This window comes from Pseudoliparis swirei, chromosome 2 (genome assembly GCF_029220125.1).
Source record: "Pseudoliparis swirei isolate HS2019 ecotype Mariana Trench chromosome 2, NWPU_hadal_v1, whole genome shotgun sequence".
Classification (NCBI taxonomy): domain Eukaryota; kingdom Metazoa; phylum Chordata; class Actinopteri; order Perciformes; family Liparidae; genus Pseudoliparis; species Pseudoliparis swirei.
In genome coordinates, this window is record NC_079389.1 from 19,133,645 (window position 1) to 19,156,103 (window position 22,459).

At 44.6% G+C, this 22,459-nt stretch overlaps 1 protein-coding gene across 1 annotated transcript in view; it reads right to left on the minus strand.

Moving 5' to 3' along the window:
* The window catches only part of tmeff2a (transmembrane protein with EGF-like and two follistatin-like domains 2a), a 115,005-nt gene that overhangs the window by 11,632 nt on the left and 80,914 nt on the right, over positions 1 to 22,459 (minus strand). The window contains 1 exon segment of the mRNA XM_056437766.1: positions 14,216 to 14,312. Coding sequence (XP_056293741.1) covers positions 14,216 to 14,312 — 97 coding nt within the window.

Genomic DNA, 22,459 nt, shown 5'->3' on the forward strand with positions numbered 1-22,459 from the left:
AAGATTTCTTTGATCTTTTTTTGCAGTGGCCTTTTCCAAAATGAGCGACTATATTATGTTATATCCGTTATAAGTGACCATTATGATCAGTGCAAGGTTTTCTACGTAACGGCCGACGAGCCAAATTAGAATTTTCTTCAGGTTAATTAAAAAACATCACGGTTCGGGTTAAAAAAATACGACATTTTTAATGCTATTTTAGCTAACGATGGCAATTTCAATACATAAACGGTCCCTTTTGGTTTCAAACGACACACGATCAGTACTCCTAAGTGAAAGTCCCATGTTTCTTTTGCCCCATCCACCACTCTAGACTCTTTTTTGTGATTGTCCATCTCTATAAAAGCGTAGATACCAGGCGCCAGATCGTAAGCACACGACCACGCGCAAGCTACCAAATTAGCGGATAGAATATAGGCCTATAGGTCAGGAAAGAGACAAACGGAAAGAGCTCGCTCCAAAATGACAGCGAATGTTAATTTTGTTTTTGGCATACAGCTGATATAGCTGGTGACACCCGCACGCTTTCTCTACTCACTACATCGGATCAGTGGCGCCCTTCCACACAGCTGATATTTCTGATGTGTTTTCGTGGCAGACTAATGCATTCATTTCAGGCGCTTGCTTGATGCACTCGCATATTAACCGGGCAATTTGCTCCACAGCTCTCGGTGAAATTTACAGACATTCTGTGTTTGTCTCTCTCATCTGTGTGTGTTTGTGTGTTGGTGACATCTGCAAAATGACAGCGAGAGAGTCAGCAAATACACCTGCACCAACACGTGTATGTGCATACACGTTTTTGTGTGTGTGTGTGTGTGAGTGTGTGTGTGTGCTTGCGCACTTCCTTCGGCACACGTGTTCTGTGACCCTTAAGTGTGTGGCAGGCCTGATCAGCAGAAATTACACCCAGATTGCCTTCCCTAGACAGTCGCTGCTGAGTAGCACTGAACGCTAGAGTCTGTAATTAGAAATCTGTCATTATTCTCCTGGTCTTTTCATTCTCCCCCGGTGCCAAGCTCTCCGTAAAGCCGAGGCATTCAGCTCTCTTACAGCTGCATTTGCATATGCGCCCACATGGGCGCTCCCGCCACCACATAACCGTGTGCCCACACACGCACACACACACACACACACACAGGACACCTCCTCAATCAGCCATGATGGTTGGTACTGCTGACATTGATGTTGATTGAAACGCCGTGCAGTAAAGCGCGGCAGTGCGCAGCTACTGTTGTAAGGATGGATCGGCAGAGTAAGAATGATCTAAAGAAGGGCTTCGCCGTGCATCAGAGAAGACACGGTCGTATCCCCAAAACCCTGCTCGACACTGCAGGTGAGCCGACGCAGCTCTGAATGACCTGCGGCGACATTTACACAACTGAAAACTGACTAGGATTTCCCTGAAAAAATTCTGAATCATAGCAAAATAATCCCTCTCAATCATCCCTCATGAGCCCGAGCAGCCTCGAAATGAAATGACGTCCCGGGACGACTCCGCTGCATTCTCATGCTAGTTTAGAGGGAAACGAATGTGTGACCGTTGTCAGTTTTACACACGTGATTAACGTTGTGAAGTGAAACAAAAGCAAGCAACAACAAAAAGAAGAAACAAACTATTTTGTTAAGTCCGGGCAACCGATTCATTTGGTTATGTTTAGTGAAAAACATACTTAGTTTAAATGACGACGTTTGTCACGCTTCATGGGAAGTAAACGTTCACTTTTGGTTTCAAACGGGACAAGACCGATGGCCTCCTGTGAGAAAGTCCTGTGTGTGTGACCCATCCACAGCTACATACAACCTCCTCCTGACACCAACGTCATTTCATGAACAAACCGAGTCCACGACAGAAACATGTCGTGTTTCACTTGAAGCTTAATATCGCTGTGGAGAGTGAATGTGGCGTTAGCTTTCACCTACTGGCACAGGCGTCCCGAATTTTGAAGGCAGTGTTTACAAAACCGCAACCGACAAATTTAAAGGGTCAATTCACCCAAATAAAATAAAAAAGATATATTTTGTGTAACATCGAGACAATCTCTAGCCGTTTTGAAATATCTGCCTCAAGACCTCGCTGTTAACAGAGCAATAGTTCCAAAATGAATTGACAGTCTGTCGATCGTTCACAGAGGAGACCAGATGGTCTGAGGAAAGATTAGCTCTTTTCCCCCCTACGAATTAATTGGCTTTCCAATAAAGGGTGTAAAAATGACAAGAATTAGAGTACATTGATAAACAACTACAGATCCACAGTCTTTTTGACAACAATTTATAAAAAATACAAAAATGTAAACGCACTCTGAGCTCATGTGCCTCTGATGTGTGTGTATGTGTGTGTCACCACTCTCTCACGAGCACACAGTAGTGTCATAAAATGTAGCAGTGGCAAAATACATCATGCAACATATTTAAGAAGTATTGTGCACGCTGACTTCAAAAGTACACCGGCCCCAAACTCATCTTGGTTGAAGGCAAAAACTGAAGTGCGCTGCTTCATTACAAGGACGTGTGCCCGTGTTGTATTATTCAAAATAATAAATTTATTTTTTATTTTATATGATACTGACCTTGAAAGATTTTAGGTAGCATTTAAGCAAAATATATATATATATATATACTGTATATATATATATACTGTATATATATATTGCTTAAATGCTACCTAAAATCTTACATATATATATATATATTGCTTAAATGCTACCTAAAATCTTACATATATATATATATATATATTGCTTAAATGCTACCTAAAATCCTACATATATATATATATATATATTGCTTAAATGCTACCTAAAATCTTACATATATATATATATATATATATTGCTTAAATGCTACCTAAAATCCTACATATATATATATATATTGCTTAAATGCTACCTAAAATCTTACATATATATATATATATCCATGTTTCTGGTGTATTGCTCCATGTCTACTGTATTTGTCATTCAGAATTTTATATGAACATTAAGATAATAAGTTTCCTTTTAGTTACAGATAATTAATTCTACGTTGTCCAATCATGGCTCGAATTGTGCTGAATTGGCTACTCAGTGAATTATATTGTGATAAATTAACTAAATGTTTTGTCTCAAAGTGTCAAACTTCCATTCTGAAAGGTTGATTCAAATATGAGTCAAGCCAGAATTTTTTGCAAGTACTTTTTGTAAAGTTGGAGTTAACCTTTAAAGATTACAATGTTGAAATAGCAACCCGCCCTCAAGAGACTATGAGGCTCACAATTAAAATGCTCTATCATTAAAAGTATTTCAATGAGAATAGTCGGGTCATGAAAGGAGGCAGCGAGAACAATTGTGGTGAACTAAGAATCAAAAACAAAACGTCTGAAGAGCGTCTGAGCTAAAGGATAACTTTCACACACCGGGAGGAGAGGCTTCACACTGCACACGTGTACATGTACACTACCGTTCAAAAGTTTGGGGTCACTTAGAAATGTCTTTATTTTTCAAAGAAAAGCAGTTTTTTCAATAAAGATAACATTAATCAAAAATACACTCTATACATTGTTAATGTGGTAAATGACTATTCTAGGTGGAAACGTCTGGTTTTTAATGAAATATCTCCATAGGTGTATAGAGGCCCATTTCCATCAACTATCACTCCAGTGTTCTAATGGTACATTGTGTTTGATAATCGCCTTAGAAGACTAATGTCTGATTAGAAAACCCTTGTGCAATTATGTTAGCACAGCTGAAAACAGTTATGCTGGTGATATAAGCTATACAACTGGCCTTCCTTTGAGCTTGAAGTTTGAAGAACAAAATTAATACTTCAAATATTAATCATTATTTCTAACCTTGTCAATGTCTTGACTATATTTTCTATTACATTTTCAATTCATTTGATAATTAAAAGTGAGTTTTCATGGAAGAAACAAAATTGTCTGGATGACCCCAAACTTTTGAACGGTAGTGTATATACGCACATCCCCCCCCCCCCCCCATAACCTCCCATCGTAGGAGAGCTTTCAGAGCCTCGGCCGTGTCTCGAGAGGCCGCTGTTGCTCGGTGGCTGATGTCTGGCCTTCGTGCATTTTTAATGAGGCCTCTCACTTTCTCCACAATAGGCACTATACCGGCAGACTGCAGTGCGTCAACACATCCCAGTGCTACGCCACACACTCCGACACCTGCAGACAGACGTGTGCAAACAGTCATACACATGCCCGCTTTGTGATAAGCCTCTCTCTCTCTCTCTCTCTCTCACACACACACACACACACACACCAAATCACTGCTTTCACACATTCTACTGAGAGTCACAAATTGGTTAAGAAGTGTTCGTGGTGTGTGTGTGAACGTTTTCCCCTTACATATCAGAGTGTGTGTGTGTGTGCGCGCCACAAGAGCGTACTCTCTGAGCAGGATGTGTTGTATTGATTAGTTCCCTGCGATAGTTTCCCTCCCATCAAAAACTCCCCCCCCCCCCCCTCCCCCGGACGACCTGCTGGCTCCCGACTGAAAAGGCCACTTTACACACGTAAGCACACAACACAACACACACACAATATATTATTAGTTTTTTTTTCTTCTTCATGTAACCTTTATTCAGACGGACAGTAATCTAATTTATTCTCAAGAGAGACACAGCAGCAATACTACACACAGTTAAAGACAGACAGGACGTTGGTCCACAGACCGAAAAGAAGTGGGTAGTTTAAAACTATGTCCATGACCCTCTCCGTGTTTCTAAATACCGGGCCGCTTCGGTTCTCGCTGTAGATTCAGTCCGGACTGAAGGGGATGGAGAGTGATGAGGCGCTGGGAGCGCAGACTACGGGGCAGCTCTGTTTACGGGATCTGCACGTGGACGAGCCGTTGGGCAGCGGTCCAAGGGAGGATTCATAGGCAACATTAAACCAGAGCAAAGTTCGGCGCGTGGATGATGGTGGCCAGTCGACTCGAAGCATAAACTCATAATGGCGTGCGAGGTGCTTACAAGCCGGTTATGAATCTCAGAGCCCTGGGATGGGCAGAGTCCCAAGCTAAAAAAAAAAGAAGAAGCAACAAGCCATTTCCTGGCATTGAGGGAGGAACGGGATTTTGTAAAATTTCCTTTCGGGATGATCGGTATGAAATTTCATCGATATCGTTATGCCTAAATATTTCAAGGGAAACTTTGGAGGACACTGTAAGGTAACACACACTGTGCATCTGAGGCCAACGTATCCACTGACTGCCTCATGTTGTGTCCACATCCTTTGCACAAACCTTCACTGCAACTGAAAGGTAGCATCGATTTTCAGAATCCTGCGCCTCAAATTTCACTGTAATCCTTTGAAAAGTGAGTGAAAGGCAAACGGAGAGAGAGAGAGAGAAAGAGACCAGAAAGTATAGATTTTCATATATACATGAAAATATGTTGTGATAATTGCTCTATGTGACATTGATTGGTCAACAGCAATGGTCCTCACGTCTCCAATGTAACGGGAGGGTAGATAGAAAGATAGAAAACCTCCCCACGCTACGTCTGACGCTCTAAGTAGTTCCCTATGTAACGAGCTCCAGCAGGAAAGATGTCTGCTCTCTTTAGCAACAAAGAATGCAAGGAGATCCAGACGACGTGAACAAAGTGATTGGTGAGATGTGCGATGAACACGATGGGACGAAATATTGAAAGACTACAAATCTCCTTTCTTCAGGCAGTATCGTCCAGTAAGGGAATTTCAACATCGTCCCAGTGCTTCCCATTCATTACAGACTTATCCTGCCCATGTCTATTCTGTTCCACCACAGAAGTGCAGTTGTCCCACACATATTCTGTTTTACACTTCTCAACAGGTCGTCTGGACGGCCCCCCTCCACGTGTTACAAAACAACGACAAAGAGTCACAAAAAGAGATGAAAAAAGACCACAAAGCGATGCAAAATGACGACAAGAGATGACAATTCAACACTGAGAAAACCAAACATGACCGACTCAATCACAGGGAAGCAGAACGACCACAAATTCGTTGTGAGGGTCTCGCTCGCCTGCAGGAGGGATGCCGGGGGGGGGGGGGGGGATACAGGAGAACATTCCTGCCGACGGCTATGAGGCTCTATAACAGATCACCTCTTGCCAGATCATATTGCAATAACTACAATAATAACTTCATATCCACAATATGTTGATCTGCACTTCACACATTTCATTTGCACTACACACATACACACACTTTGCATTTTGCACAGTCTATATTTGGTGTTTTTATATTTAGTTTAATTGTCATTAGTATTGTGTATGCATATATGTTGTATATATACATATATATATTATTTTATATTTTGCTTTGTATGCTTCTATATCTTTCATCCCTGTTTTTTATATTTTATATTTTATTTTGTATTCTTGTGTGTTTGGTTTATTGGTGCTGCTACTGCTACGACAAACTTCCCCTTGGGGATTAATAAAGTATATATCTATCTATCTATCTTTCTATTCTGTCCATGTCAGTAATGTGTGGAGGGCTTCCAGTGGATGTTGTGTGCGCATGTGTGCAGGTGCCCACCCCCTCCCCCCTCTCTCTCTATGACTAGCTCAGTATTTGCTCCTCTTCTACCTTAATTCTATCAACCCTGACAGTTGCTATTGACGGGTTTGAAAGAAAGGCTTTTTGTTGGTAATTACGGTTTGAAACCACAAAATGGATCTAAATGGGTTTTTGCGACACCCTATTGATCCTTGAGGGGTAAATTGGACTTTCCGTCGCCTGCCTGCTGCTTGCAGAGTACAGAAAGCTCCAGAGGAATGGTGTCAGGGGAGCAAAGCTCTTTGCAACAGCAGCGTCAGACGCAGTCTCCTGTAGTTTAGCCAAAAAGGAGGGTTAGCCCAATTTTATTTTTCTTCTTTGTATCGAGACGATGATGACAAGTACATGTCGATTGGGGTGGGGACTGGAATGGAAAAGCTGTTTTCACCTGTCATTACTACGCACGGTGGGACAATAACCCTTCATCAGAACTGTCACCAATAATATTCGGTTGTCACAGTGTATGAAAAGACATCAGCATGTTGTCATGAAGAGCACATTGGTGATTTATTCCTCTAAAAGGCCACAAAGAAGGCCGTTGATGCCGCCACCAATGTCTCGAAATGTTGAAAAGTAACATTCATATTTATCACAGTGGCTTTAATACTACTTTGAGTCTAGTCAAGTTCCACATCTCCGAGTTGTTGCACACATTTCTCAAAGAGATGAAATGACTCCTCCACCAACACTACGGACATTTGTATATCACATTGACTTTGTTTACGAGAAAGTTCACGTGTTTTTTAAGGTGATGGAATACAATATCAAAACAACCCTCATACATCTCTTGCAGTACACCACAATATAATCTTTTATATCATTCTGTTTGTGCTGTAAGGTGCAACGGGGAAGTCCGTCTATGGCACCTTACCCGGCAACTCGTGACAGACGGGTCAGAATCGAACGTGTGGCCATCAGCATCGAGTCTGACCCGAGACAACAGCTTTTAAAGGTATAGTTCAGGATGTACACTTTGACTGAGGAGATTGATGCCACTCTCATTTTAATCTTCTAATTCAACTCTAGACAACTTCTCCAAACCGGATTTCTCCTCTCTGCTCGAAGCTTCTAGGCCGAGACGGACACACCGGTCACCGCTGAGCGGTGAGGGCGGAATGCAACGCAGCGGACATGAATAAAACATGAGGCTAAATGATGAAGTGAAAACAAAATGCCACTCGAGTCTGATTATGAGGCGACTTTGAGTCCCCGCGTACCCTAAAACCCAGTGGCTTGCAATTTACGGAGTCTTTATTCATACTGTTTGGATGAAAATAAGAAAAAGGCTTCTAATAAACATCATTTTCCAGTCTCCTGGATTTTGATTACAGTCATCTCCCTCCACTCATTGTTTGATTTACTGACAGTTTTGCTTGATTAAATCAGCCGCCGCCTGATTGGAACAATATTCTTTTTAATCAAAGTGATTCTGGCTGCTGTTTGATGAAAAGAACCTGCTGTTGGGCTGCAATCACCTGTCTGATTATTTACCAGAAGCATTCTTGTCAAAGTGCTTTGGGGCTTCTGAAAGATTCAAGACTTAACTCGTCGTTTCCGTTCGACAGGAACGGACGCTGAAATATTCACGCCTGTTTGTGTCAACGGCTTTTTTAACGTGATACATTCCTGACTCTCTCGTTTTTTGACTTTTTTGGGGGGGTTGGGGTGTGTGTGTGTGTGTGGGGTTGCTTTTGTACCAAATGCTTGACGCTCCATTATCTTTAATGTTTTCAGTTTTGTGTGCACACACATCGTCGACAGAGCACATTGTGCTGTTGTGACCTTTTGAATTCGACCTTTGAGGATTAAGAAAATGCCAATAAATCAATTCCTGTGTTTCAGCGCAACGTTAAGGCGCATCGGGAGAAGTGGACTCCAGCTGTTTGGTATTTGCAACAAGGCTCAGGATGCATGATGACACCATTCTTTGGCATTGCAGTTACGACACACCAGGGTACATTATCTTTCCATTACATCAGGCAATCTGATAGAGTCTTCCTCTCAGGGCACTTCTAATTTCAAGCGGCACGTCCGGGACTTCTCTCACGCCTTCCTTTTGATGATACCAGCCGATCCTTGTTTCCGCACCAGATCAGCTGCGTTGGTTCACTGAACCTGTCGAAAAATCCGACGCGCCGATGCTGCCGTCTGGTGCGGAAAGACAGTTCGCCAGTTGAGGCCTCATCCCATTGAGCCCTGCACCCTTGAGAATGTTCCTGCTTCTCCACTGATGCATGCTGATAACATATCGCCTGCGCCCGTCTCCAACTGCATCAAACGGTTAAATTCATGCCAAACGTTATTCCTTCGCTGAACTAGTTTTCCTCGGATGAGTCAAAGTCATTTTTGGCCTGACATTGGCAAGTCCTGGAAGGATGGTAATTGGATTTCCAGAATAAGCGAAAAAATCTCCTTTCTCTCTGCGCCCTGCTCTAGTAATTGAGGTTAAATGAAATGGTCAACCGTGCACTAAACCTCGGTGGGTGTTCAGCAGCGGATGTGCGCGGTATAAAGAAGAGTTCGGATCTCAATTGTGAGTGTTCGGGCTCACGGAGAAAATTGTTTTGGAAAATCAAATATAGGAGGGATTTCTCTGGGACAAAAATCAAAGACCACTTGAGTCTAGCTGTGTATAAGTTAGCTTGGGGCTCACTGGGCTTTGTGTGTGTGTGTGTGTGTGTGCAAACTCACCAAACGTCCTCCGCATCCACGTCGCACTCAGCCCCGAACTGGCAAATGTCGCAGGTAGACGTTTCCTTCTGCCCCTCCTCGGCCGAGCCCTCGCCTCCTGGGAGAGAGACAGAGGGGAAAAGGTTTTCACGCCTGCTTCGCCCAAGAAGTGTGAAGTGACAGCGTGTCTGTGACCTCCTCCCCCCCGATGCAATGTGACCGCGAGAAACCGGTCTCGGGCAACCGAAGTGCATTTATATCCGACCACATCTCGCCACAATCCCACCGAAGCCCCCCCCACCCCTGACTCTCATCCATCACTCCCAATATCCCCACTGATCTTTTTATTAGTCACTTTTTAATTTGTTCCCGCTGATTTCCTTTTGCGTTGGGAGTGCGGCGAGTCGTCGGCGGGCGGCGCCCGTACTGCCGTCGAGCTTACGGCGGCTTAAGGACCCCGCCGGTGCATATCACACCTCATGAGCGGCCGAGGGGGAAAGGAAAGGAAAGAAGAAAAGAAAAAAAAGAATCAATCTGGCCAATCTCAAATTGTCTTCTCTTTCCACAGAGGACTCCTCCCGCTTCGGCTCTCCTTCTCTTTCCCCTCGGCCCTCATCGAGAAAATAGAAAGGCTCTATTTTTAAACTTACTAGGGCCCACGAGGACAACTTTGGAAAAGAAGACGAAGAGGTGGAACTTGGCATCATTTCCTCATGTCATTTATTAAAACTGCCTGTGCACAGACACCCGTATCGCTCTCTTGTGTCGCCACTTACATTTCCCTCCCGAAACTTTGGTTTTTTCTTGTGATCCCCGGCGACACGCTGGATGAATTGGAAAGAACTCCGTTTCGGGAGGTTTAACGCGATTATTTCCGTCCGCCAAATTTACGTTGGGTTTGAGGTGGAAGTCAATCCATGATACTTCGCTGTCTTGTGACTTTCCTCCATAACTCGGCTCGATTGTGCGGCACGCCGACAGCTCCATTCTCCCCCATTTTTGCCCGTGTCCAAGCGCACGATGCAGCCAACAAGATTGAGAAGTTCCTTCGCTGAGAGTGTTAAACTCCTTTTCAAACGCCTAATCCTTTGCTTTCAATGTTTTCTCTCTCTTTTGAAGCGGCGTCTGAAGCTGCAGGTGTTGGATGGCAGCCAATAGCGGCGAGGCATCTTGTCCTCTGAATGCGGAACATTTTGCAGTCAGGTGGGAAGATGTACGTTGGGTATTCACAGCTTGGGTTCGCTTTACCTTCAGGTCACAGGACTGGCAGGACGACAAGGTGTGAAGCAGACTGTGGCGTGGAGCCCACCAGTGGAGCTTGTAACGCCACAAAAACAAAACAAACTAGAATGGGCACTCGGTAGAGCGCATACCTTCGCATATCACAAGATTGGGCATTGAATTATGAACATTTAGGCATTAGTTTCATGCCAATTGGATAAAAATTGACCGTGCTATGGTAAAAAGAAGATTTTGACCTTTTCATGACCTTGACCTTTGACCCGATCGATCCCAAAGTCTAATCAAATGGTCCCCGGATAATAACCAATTATCCCACCAAATTTCATGCGATTCGGTTTACAACTTTTTTTGTGACGCGAATAACACGCATACAAATAAATAAAAAATAAATAAAAAAATACACGCCGATCAAAACATAACCTTCCGCATTTTCAATCAGTCGCTCTGAATGGGATTTTTTTCCAAAATGAACCCCAATGATGTCATCAGGGTTACGTCTGTGGATTGCTACTTTGTTTAAAAATGAAAAAAGCGAAACTGCGATAGAAGATGTGGGGTATGAAAGAAGGGAGCGTTCCGTTAACATCTAGCGTCTAATAAAAGATGATATCAAGTTGCATTGTGGGAAGTGCACAGTAGGATCCAGTGTCTTGGAACTTGACCCTTACGTCGGACTAAAATATATCTCGTGCTCTGCTCCACGGATTCTGACTATCACCTGTCCCTCGTGAGTTCTCCGACATCATCGAAGTGCAACACTAGTGGGCGAGTGAACCAATCCCAAATCCATGTCCTGAAAAATGACAAATCCGAATGAAAGATCGTTTATTTATCATATCATATAAAAAAAGGTTGGAAAAATACTACCAAAAGGTATTGAGACATGAAAACGAGAAAAGAAATCATGGCGTACACTATTTACTGTCGTAGTGACTCCATAGGAAGTTGGCTATAAGACTACTTTTAGTCCCTCACAGCATTCTAGATCCTACACTCGATGTACCAACTCAAAGAATATTTCCATAAGACCCTCCCAGCCCCGTCTTTAATGCCATTTTGTCCTTCAAACTCTTTGCCCCCGATTTTAAAGGCAGGCTGTCTTTTCTAAATGGGTATCAACCCTGACAGTTGCTATTGACGGGTTTGAAAGAAAGGCTTTTGTTGGTAATTACGGTTTGAAACCACAAAATGGATCTAAATGGGTTTTTGCGACACCCTATTGATCCTTGAGGTAATTGGACTTCCGTCGCCTGCCTGCTGCTTGCAGAGTACAGAAAGCTCAGAGGAATGGTGTCAGGAGCAAAGCTCTTTGCAACAGCAGCGTCAGACGCAGTCTCCTGTAGTTTAGCCAAAAGGAGGAGTTAGCCCAATTTTATTTTTCTTCTTTGTATCGAGACGATGATGACAAGTACATATCGATTGGGGTGGGACTGGAATGGAAAAGCTGTTTTCACCTGTCATTACTACATGCGTTGGGACAATAACCCTTCATCAGAACTGTCACCAATAATATTCGGTTGTCACAGTGTATGAAAAGACATCAGCATGTTGTCATGACGAGCACATTGGTGATTTATTCCTCTAAAAGGCCACAAAGAAGGCCGTTGATGCCGCCACCAATGTCTCGAAATGTTGAAAAGTAACATTCATATATATCATAGTGGCTTTAATACTACTTTGAGTCTAGTCAAGTTCCACATCTCCGAGTTGTTGCACACATTTCTCAAAGAGATGAAATGACTCCTCCACCAACACGACGGACATTTGTATATCATATTGACTTTGTTTACGAGAAAGTTCATGTGATGGAATACAATATCAAAACAACCCTCATACATCTCTTGCAGTACACCACAATATAATCTTTTATATCATTCTGTTTGTGCTGTAAGGTGCAACAGGGAAGTCCGTCCATGGCACCTTACCCGGCAACTCGTGACAGACGGGTCAGAATCGAACGTGTGGCCATCAGCATCCACAGGGACCGTGGAGTCTGACCCGAGACAACAGCTTTTAAAAGTATAGTTCAGGATGTACACTTTGACTGAGGAGATTGATGCCACTCTCATTTCAATCTTCTAATTCAACTCTAGACAACTTCTCCAAACCGGATTTCTCACCTCTGCTCGAAGCTTCTAGGCCGAGACGGACACACCGGTCACCGCTGAGCGCCGAATGAAACGCTCCGGACATGAATAAAACATGAGGCTAAATGATGAAGTGAAAACAAAATGCCTCGAGTCTGATTATGAAGCGACTTTGAGTCCCCGCTGTACCCTAAAACCCAGTGGCTTGCAATTTACGGAGTCTTTATTCATACTGTTTGGATGAAAATAAGAAAAAGGCTTCTAATAAACACATCATTTTCCAGTCTCCTGGATTTTGATTACAGTCATCTCCCTCCACTCATTGTTTGATTTACTGACAGTTTTGCTTGATTAAATCAGCCGCCGCCTGATTGGAACAATATTCTTTTTAATCAAAGTGATTCTGGCTGCTGTTTGATGAAAAGAACCTGCTGTTGGGCTGCAATCACCTGTCTGATTATTTACCAGAAGCATTCTTGTCAAAGTGCTTTGGGGCTTCTGAAAGATTCAAGACTTAACTTCGTCGTTTCCGTTCGACAGGCGGACGCTGAAATATTCACGCCTGTTTGTGTCAACGGCTTTTTTAACGTGATACATTCCTGACTCTCTCGTTTTTTGACTTTTTTGGGGGGGTTGGGGTGTGTGTGTGTGTGTGGGGTTGCTTTTGTACCAAATGCTTGACGCTCCATTATCTTTAATGTTTTCAGTTTTGTGTGCACACACATCGTCGACAGAGCACATTGTGCTGTTGTGACCTTTTGAATTCGACCTTTGAGGATTAAGAAAATGCCAATAAATCAATTCCTGTGTTTCAGCGGAACGTTAAGGCGCATCGGGAGAAGTGGACTCCAGCTGTTTGGTATTTGCAACAAGGCTCAGGATGCATGATGACACCATTCTTTGGCATTGCAGTTACGACACACCAGGGTACATTATCTTTCCATTACATCAGGCAATCTGATAGAGTCTTCCTCTCAGGGCACTTCTAATTTCAAGCGGCACGTCGGGACTTCTCTCACGCCTTCCTTTTGCTGATACCAGCCGATCCTTGTTTCCGCACCAGATCAGCTGCGTTGGTTCCACTGAACCTGTCGAAAAATCCGGCGCCGATGCTGCCGTCTGGTGCGGAAAGACAGTTCGCCAGTTGAGGCCTCATCCCATTGAGCCCTGCACCCTTGAGAATGTTCCTGCTTCTCCACTGATGCATGCTGATAACATATCGCCTGCGCCCGTCTCCAACTGCATCAAACGGTTAAATTCATGCCAAACGTTATTCCTTCGCTGAACTAGTTTTCCTCGGATGAGTCAAAGTCATTTTTGGCCTGACATTGGCAAGTCCTGGAAGGATGGTAATTGGATTTCCAGAATAAGCGAAAAAATCTCCTTTCTCTCTGCGCCCTGCTCTAGTAATTGAGGTTAAATGAAATGGTCAACCGTGCACTAAACCTCGGTGGGTGTTCAGCAGCGGATGTGCGCGGTATAAAGAAGAGTTCGGATCTCAATTGTGAGTGTTCGGGCTCACGGAGAAAATTGTTTTGGAAAATCAAATATAGGAGGGATTTCTCTGGGACAAAAATCAAAGACCACTTGAGTCTAGCTGTGTATAAATTAGCTCGGGGCTCACTGGGCTTTGTGTGTGTGTGTGTGTGTGTGTGTGTGTGTGCAAACTCACCAAACGTCCTCCGCATCCACGTCGCACTCAGCCCCGAACTGGCAAATGTCGCAGGTAGACGTTTCCTTCTGCCCCTCCTCGGCCGAGCCCTCGCCTCCTGGGAGAGAGACAGAGGGGAAAAGGTTTTCACGCCTGCTTCGCCCAAGAAGTGTGAAGTGACAGCGTGTCTGTGACCTCCTCCCCCACGATGCAATGTGACCGCGAGAAACCGGTCTCGGGCAACCGAAGTGCATTTATATCGACCACATCTCGCCACAATCCCACCGAAGCCCCCCACCCACCTGACTCTCATCATCACTCCCAATATCCCCACTGATCTTTTGTTAGTCACTTTTAATTTGTTCCCGCTGATTTCCTTTTGCGTTGGGAGTGCGGCGAGTCGTCGGCGGGCGGCGCCCGTACTGCCGTCGAGCTTACGGCGGCTTAAGGACCCCGCCGGTGCATATCACACCTCATGAGCGGCCGAGGGGGAAAGGAAAGGAAAGAAGAAAAAAGAAAAAAAAGAATCAATCTGGCCAATCTCAAATTGCATTCTCTTTCCACAGAGGACTCCTCCCGCTTCGGCTCTCCTTCTCTTTCCCCTCGGCCCTCATCTAGAAAATAGAAAAGGCTCTATTTTTAAACTTACTAGGGCCCACGAGGACAACTTTGGAAAAGAAGACGAAGAGGTGGAACTTGGCATCATTTTCTCATGTCATTTATTAAAACTGCCTGTGCACAGACACCCGTATCGCTCTCTCATGTCGCCACTTACATTTCCCTCCCGAAACTTTGGTTATTTCTTGTGATCCCCGGCGACACGCTGGATGAATTGGAAAGAACTCCGTTTCGGGAGGTTTAATGATTATTTCAAATCCGCCAAATTTACGTTGGGTTTGAGGTGGAAGTCAATCCATGCTACTTCGCTGTCTTGTGACTTTCCTCCATAACTCGGCTCGATTGTGCGGCACGCCGACAGCTCCATTCTCCCCCATTTTTGCCCGTGTCCAAGCGCACGATGCAGCCAACAAGATTGAGAAGTTCCTTCGCTGAGAGTGTTAAACTCCTTTCAAGCGCCTAATCCTTTGCTTTCAATGTTTTCTCTCTCTTTTGAAGCGGCGTCTGAAGCTGCAGGTGTTGGATGGCAGCCAATAGCGGCGAGGCATCTTGTCCTCTGAATGCGGAACATTTTGCAGTCAGGTGGGAAGATGTACGTTGGGTATTCACAACTTGGGTTCGCTTACCTTCAGGTCACAGGACTGGCAGGTCGACAAGGTGTGAAGCAGACTGTGGCGTGGAGCCCACCAGTGGAGCTTGTAACGCCACAAAAACAAAACAAACTAGAATGGGCACTCGGTAGAGCGCATACCTTCGCATATCACAAGATTGGGCATTGAATTATGAACATTTTGGCATTAGTTGCATGCCAATTGGATAAAAATTGACCGTGCTATGGTAAAAAGAAGATTTTGACCTTTTCATGACCTTGACCTTTGACCCGATCGATCCCAAAGTCTAATCAAATGGTCCCCGGATAATAACCAATTATCCCACCAAATTTCATGCGATTCGGTTTACAACTTTTTTTGTGACGCGAATAACACGCATACAAAAAATAAAATAAAAATAAAAAAATACACGGCGATCAAAACATAACCTTCCGCATTTTCAATCAGTCGCTCTGAATGGGATTTTTTTCCAAAATGAACCCCAATGATGTCATCAGGGTTACGTCTGTGGATTGCTACTTTGTTTAAAAATGAAAAAAGCAAAACTGCGATAGAAGATGTGGGGTATGAAAGAAGGGAGCGTTCCGTTAACATCTAGCGTCTAATAAAAGATGATATCAAGTTGCATTGTGGGAAGTGCACAGTAGGATCCAGTGTCTTGGAACTTGATCCTTACGTCGGACTAAAATATATCTCGTGCTCTGCTCCACGGATTCTGACTATCACCTGTCCCTCGTGAGTTCTCCGACATCATCGAAGTGCAACACTAGTGGGCGAGTGAACCAATCCCAAATCCATGTCCTGAAAAATGACAAATCCGAATGAAAGATCGTTTATTTATCATATAATATCAAAAAAGGTTGGAAAAATACTACCAAATTGAGACATGAAAACGAGAAAAGAAATCATGGTGTACAATATTTGCTGTCGTAGTGACTCCATAGGAAGTTGGCTATAAGACTACTTTTAGTCCCTCACAGCATTCTAGATCCTCCACTCGATGTACCAACTCGGAGAATATTTCCATAAGACCCTCCCAGCCCCGTCTTTAATGCCATTTTGTCCTTCAAACTCTTTGCCCCCGATTTTAAAGGCAGGCTGTCTTTTCTAAATGGGTTGACTCGATCTCTCGGGTTATTTCCCTTCTAAAACACGGAAAACACTTCACACCTCACAGTACGACATGCAACCTTTGAGTCCTTTGCCTCATGACTCGTAAACCGGTCCTAATGCCTTCAGTTAAGTTCATCTTTCAGACTCTCTAACGCCGTCAATTCTTACAACCCCGTGTTTCCCAATTCATAGACTTTCGAGGCGCGTTGCCAGTCTTGTCCTCAAGAGTTCAATTGTGCGAGACAGTTCAATTTCACAGGCTTGTTTTCTTCCGCCTCACGTCAGAGTTCAAGGTACTGTCGCGGCAGGCGACTGCGGCTAATTGAATCGGCTCTCTGGCCGCCGACGCCGATGCGATTCCCTCACTTCCACCCGTCGGGCATGTTGCGGTGTGTGAGGTTTTCTTCAGGGCACCGGCTCTCGCCAGCATCTCTGGCTGCTTTGTCCTCTGTCTAATGATCAGCTGCACATAAAGGCTTGTGGGCAGGCGAGCATGTAAGCTCTCCCGCGACTCTACTCCCCGACGAGAGAGGGGAGGGGTTGGCGGGAGAGAGACTGTACACGATTCCGTGACGCCTGCTCGTATTTCTTAGCAAATGCCCGTACGAATGCCAAACATCGCCTCGTCTCCCTCTTCTTTCTGTCCTCTGGTGCCCAACACTACAGCCAGAGCACATCTCGCACGCACACACCGTTTCCCCGGATCCCCGTACGAGGGTACTGCAGGCACAATTACCGAAGACGACTGGGGGCCGGCAGTGTTTTCCACTCCTCAAATCGTCTCCTGTAGCACTAACACCAACATCGGCCCTGTTCCCGCGCCGGCTAATCCTCGGAATCAGGAGACGCGGCCGGGTAATGACTGAGCAGATTAGCCCATCTACTGGGCCCCGCGAATCACTCCCCCCCCCCCCCCCGCCAGCTCCTACATCACCTCGCATCGATCCGAGCTCGGGCCAGACCGGTCGCCCGGGCCTCCTCTGTGACTCTACTGTCCTCGCCTCACCTTCATCTCAGCCAAATCCGGGCTCGCCTTTGTTCCTTTTTATGTCGAGAATGGTGCCGCGGAGCTTCCTCCGTGGCCGGAAAGCTCCATCTAATCCCCTCAGTGGTGCCTGGAGCGGGGCCACTCTGTAAGGTACGACGCTCTGCATACAAGCTCACGTCAAAAGACAACAGGATTCAACCCCGAGACTTCTGCATTGAAAGCGCGAGATTCCGCGAGCCTTGCCTTCACCTCGTGTCTGTAGAACAGGAGCAGGGACAGTCGCTGTGCAACGAGAACCAGATGAACAATATTTGATATAGCCTATCAAATGATTTTGAGCTCTAACTGCTGCCAACGCTTTGACGATATACTGACACATGGGGGGGTGTTATTGTATTATGCCTTTGTAGCCTTTCTTGTGTCGTGTCATGGGTACATAGTGCTATAGCATAGTATGTATAAAGAGTTTGACAAAAGATCATTCATGAGAACGAGCTTACAGCAAGAACGAGGGAACATGTATTTCAGTTGGCACACACACACACACACACACAGGAGATTTAGGGCACTCTAGCATGCAGCTATCATATGGATGATGAATGAAGCCGACACACCCCTGGAAAACAGAGCGAGACCACGACGACCTTGGTTGCAAACACACCGGGGAGAGGAGAGGTCTGTGAGGGAGACATGAGCCGATGCATCCTACATTTAGGCTATATATATATATATATATATATATGTGGCCACTGAACCAGGTTCAAGGTAAGCCCCACACACCGTACCGCCCTGCAAAAGGTTTAAGCCGAGTTCAGACGAAACATTCTGCACAGCGATTCGTTCAAACTCCCCCGGAGCCTCTTACTGATTTGTTTGTTTCACACGGGCTTCATATGAGACGGCCACGAGTTGTAATATCACAATATGGCCTTCAACGCGCACACAATCTGTATTGTGAGCCGATATGGATATTGCACACGGAGAATTGGTTTCGGGCAATAAAACTGACAATGAATTCTGATTTAAGGACAGGCTTAATACAGATTATTGGAGCAACTTCCCACACAGTACACACAGTGGAGCACCCGGTAGACAGTATTCGATAGCCTACCCGCATTAATATATACATGAGGTGGACAAAATATTGGAAACACCTGTCAATAACCCACAATATAATTAACCCTCCTGTTATGTTCGTTTCTTACATACAGCCGTGATGTTCCCGGGTCAATTTGACCCGGTTAATGTTGAATCATCCAAAAGTGGTCAGAAACCAAAAAATTCTAAAAACTATAGTTTGTACCTCATCACCAACAACATTACTAACAATTAAATCAGTTTTTAGTGGAATTGAGTTATTTACCCCTCCATAGATCAGAGTTCAATCAGGAGAACTCACTCGTTTTAAACAAACTACAGCAAAATGATCTCTTAAATAGAATCAACCCAAAGAAACATGAACGCCTTCATGAAGGTGTAGGGCCGTTGTATTACACTGGATTTGTTCGAGCTATATGTACTTGATACTGTACATTTGTCTCACAAATTGCATCGGATGTCCCCAAAGAGTTGTATAGAGGCTACAGCTACAGGATAATTGCACGGTGCCGGTGAAACCAAATAATTCCTATTTGCAGCTGTGATAAATCTTAGCGAGGGCTGTTTTCTTCCCGTAAACAGACATGTGATCCATGAAAGGTGATACAGGAAGCAATAAACATGAGCCAACTCGCTGATAATGGCCCGGGGATGATGATACTGAATCTGTGGTGCGGTCACGGTGCATCTGCATCACACTGCCGGCATTACATGCACTTTGAACTCTGACTCATCTGCAACAGATGCAGTCTTTCACTTGTGTGAGCAGGTCCATTAGAAAAAGACTGCTGACAATTAAAATATGAAACCCATCAATCAAAATGGCATCAATGGGCCCGCTGCCCCGAGTGGCCGATCTGACGGGGAGAGCTGGGCCAGAGAACCGAATACAGCCTGATAATCCATAAACATAATGGACATCAATATTAAAAAAGATGACAGATGAGAGGCCAGGATTCAATTTCGATTCTTTTTCCTCCCATGCAGAAGCCCATATCACTTTTCACAAAGTAATCTGTCCGCCATAAGGTCGATGAGGAGGGGCCGAGGGGCCGAGGGGCACCGCTCCAGTGACGCAAAGGACAAAATGAATCAGGCAAGGGCAATATGACTTTGAAATAAATAATGATCGACCATCACGCTCGGTGGGCATTGGCAGAGAAACACAGAACAGCGTCGCTGAAGCAGAACTCCCATAGACTGCAGGTGGGCGTGGTCACCATGGAGACACCCATTAGTTTCGGGGACTGCCAGTTTGAAGCCTCCGGTCGGTCATTGGACCCTCGGCTTTTGACCGTCACCGTCTCGGTCGCTCGTTAAGACGAAAAAACGCGGACGCTTGAGACCCCGCGGCAGCGACCTGTCGATCACACGGTAGCCACGCCCTGAAGTAGAACGGCACGGCGGAAAGACGCAAGCAGCAGGAGAGGAGGGAGGCTGTCGAGCTGCTCGGGTTTCCCCCGTTGGCCAAGTTCAGCCGGAAAGCATCATTAGTCAGATCTCAACAGGGTGGATTTATTACCGGCTTGTCTCAAGACCCCATCACGACGTGTGACGGCCATCATTTGTAATTGGGGCTTGCTGGCGCGTGGCGTAAAGATGATTCACGTGCGACCTTGCAGCTTAAGTGTGGCGCCATATTGCCGACTCTCTTCAGTCATGTTGCAGGTGGTTTGTACTGGGGAATTCAACAATTAATAATCGTGTTGTTTTGTTGTGGTTCTTGTATCAGGTCTTACCTTTTAGCGATTCACAATAACAGACTAGGCTTCGGCACTCGGATCATTAGATAACGGGCCAGAAATACATCCTTTGACTGAGTACCGGTAGGTATCACAAGGTGCAGCTGCAGCCAGGTACAACTGTTGATCCATTTGGTGGTGACCGTGCAGTCATTAATGAAACCTGGAATAAGGTCCTCAACTGGGTCAAACCTTTCGATGGATTAAAATGAGGAATTATGGTTTTAAACCTTCATCTTTCCCAGCGCTGAGAGGATTAGATCCTGCTTTCTGTTCTCCTCTCGCCTGAATGGCTCAGCGGCCGTCTTTCATTCCGATATCTGGTCATAAGAGCTCTGGGAAAGAGCATTCAGGTTGCTCAATAAACTTAAGGAGAAGTGGTCGCCTACACCTCATATCACACACAAGAAGAATCATGTAAGTGATTAAATAAGCATAACCTGCTTTACTATCTATTTTCCTCTAAATGGGACCGTACGTTACTAAATAAACATCTTGCAGTATTGAAGAAGACTTGATACTGAGAGCATAAACTCATGTTCACAATGTTTAATAAGGGAATAAATCAAGAGAAGCACTTTCATCTCGTTAAAGAATTCTATATAATCGGACTTTAAGGAACTTACGGTGCCAATTCAGGTGGAAATGTTTTATATTTTATAAAATAAACACCCACTCTCTTGATGAGAGTGGCATGAGAAGATCGATGCATTCCCATCTCATTGTGTTGCCAAGAAACACTCAGAATACGTTACTCCTAAAACCACAACTTTGACTTTTTACCGTTTGAGTGGGATACATGAGAATGTGTTGATTAGCAAGCTTAAATTGTTCCGGTGGGCGTATATTTCAAACTAGCTGCTTCTCCCTAATGCTAAGCTAAGCTAATTGCCCCTAGCTTTCGCTCCAGAGTTAATGCAAAGTCGTGATTGGTATCGATCTGCTCATCTGACTCTTGGCAAGAAAGCAGGAGGAACATTTCCCCACAATGTCGATGTATCCCTTCAAGTTATGGTGCCAATGCCAAAAATGATACTGTCCAGTTTTGATAGCTCGCATTGAGGAATAATACGTTTTTAAGTCTCAAATGAGCAGAATTGTGTGCTTTGGCGCGTCTTGGCATCGAATTTGGCCGCCAGGAAACAACTTTGTATTTTTTTGTGCAGAACAGTGTGAGTTTCAATAGAAGCCCATTAAGATGTCAAACAAACCACTCATGATTTATTTCTGCTTTCAGATATCAGTCCTAATAAAGAGAGGTATCTGGGGCTCTTTATAGTATAGAAATGTCCATATCACTTTGAATGTGTCTGTCAGATTGATTTATACCATAAAACCTACAAGTATTAGACATCTTGGATCCGCTCAGATTCCTGGTTATAATCCGAATAAGATAAACTAGCCTAAAGCAAGTCACAAGCGACTTCAAATAACACAGGGATGCAAGCTAAAGCTCCTAAAGAGGACACCCATCTATTTTAAGTTTGACTTGACTAATTCATCAAGACAAGGCCACGGCACTTTTGACCCTCATCGCTCACCGTCTATGAGAAGAAAAATCAACCCCACTAAATAATTCATGCCTTTGTTTGACAGTATCAATTCTATTTAATTTATATGAAAGCGGATAGACGGCACGAACAAGGCATCGCAATGCAACGGATCACCGTTATTCGGCCAATGTTTTTCTTTTGCCCGTCTCTCCTTCCTTCCACCGCTCCATTATTTGTCCTCATACACACTGGCCACAAGGATTTGGAATTTCTCATCCGTATCTCATATCAGCATGCTCGTTGGAAATTCAATTAAATTCCCTCTCAGTTTGCACTCAGCAGCAAGGCCTCTCTAACCTTGGCATATTTACTCTCCGAAGCCCCATCACAATGTGGAGAACCTACAGGTAGAGCAACAAACATCCTCTTTTCCTCCCTCTCTGTCTCTGACATTAACTATTCACCCCTGTGGAACGTCGTGACGCACTCCAGTTTGATGCCGTCCTATGTGGCCCCTGTAGGGTGTTCACGGATAAGTGCCGAGACACTTCCCTGTGGTGTGGTTGCATTTGGAATAATTACCCCAAAGTGCTATGATGCTT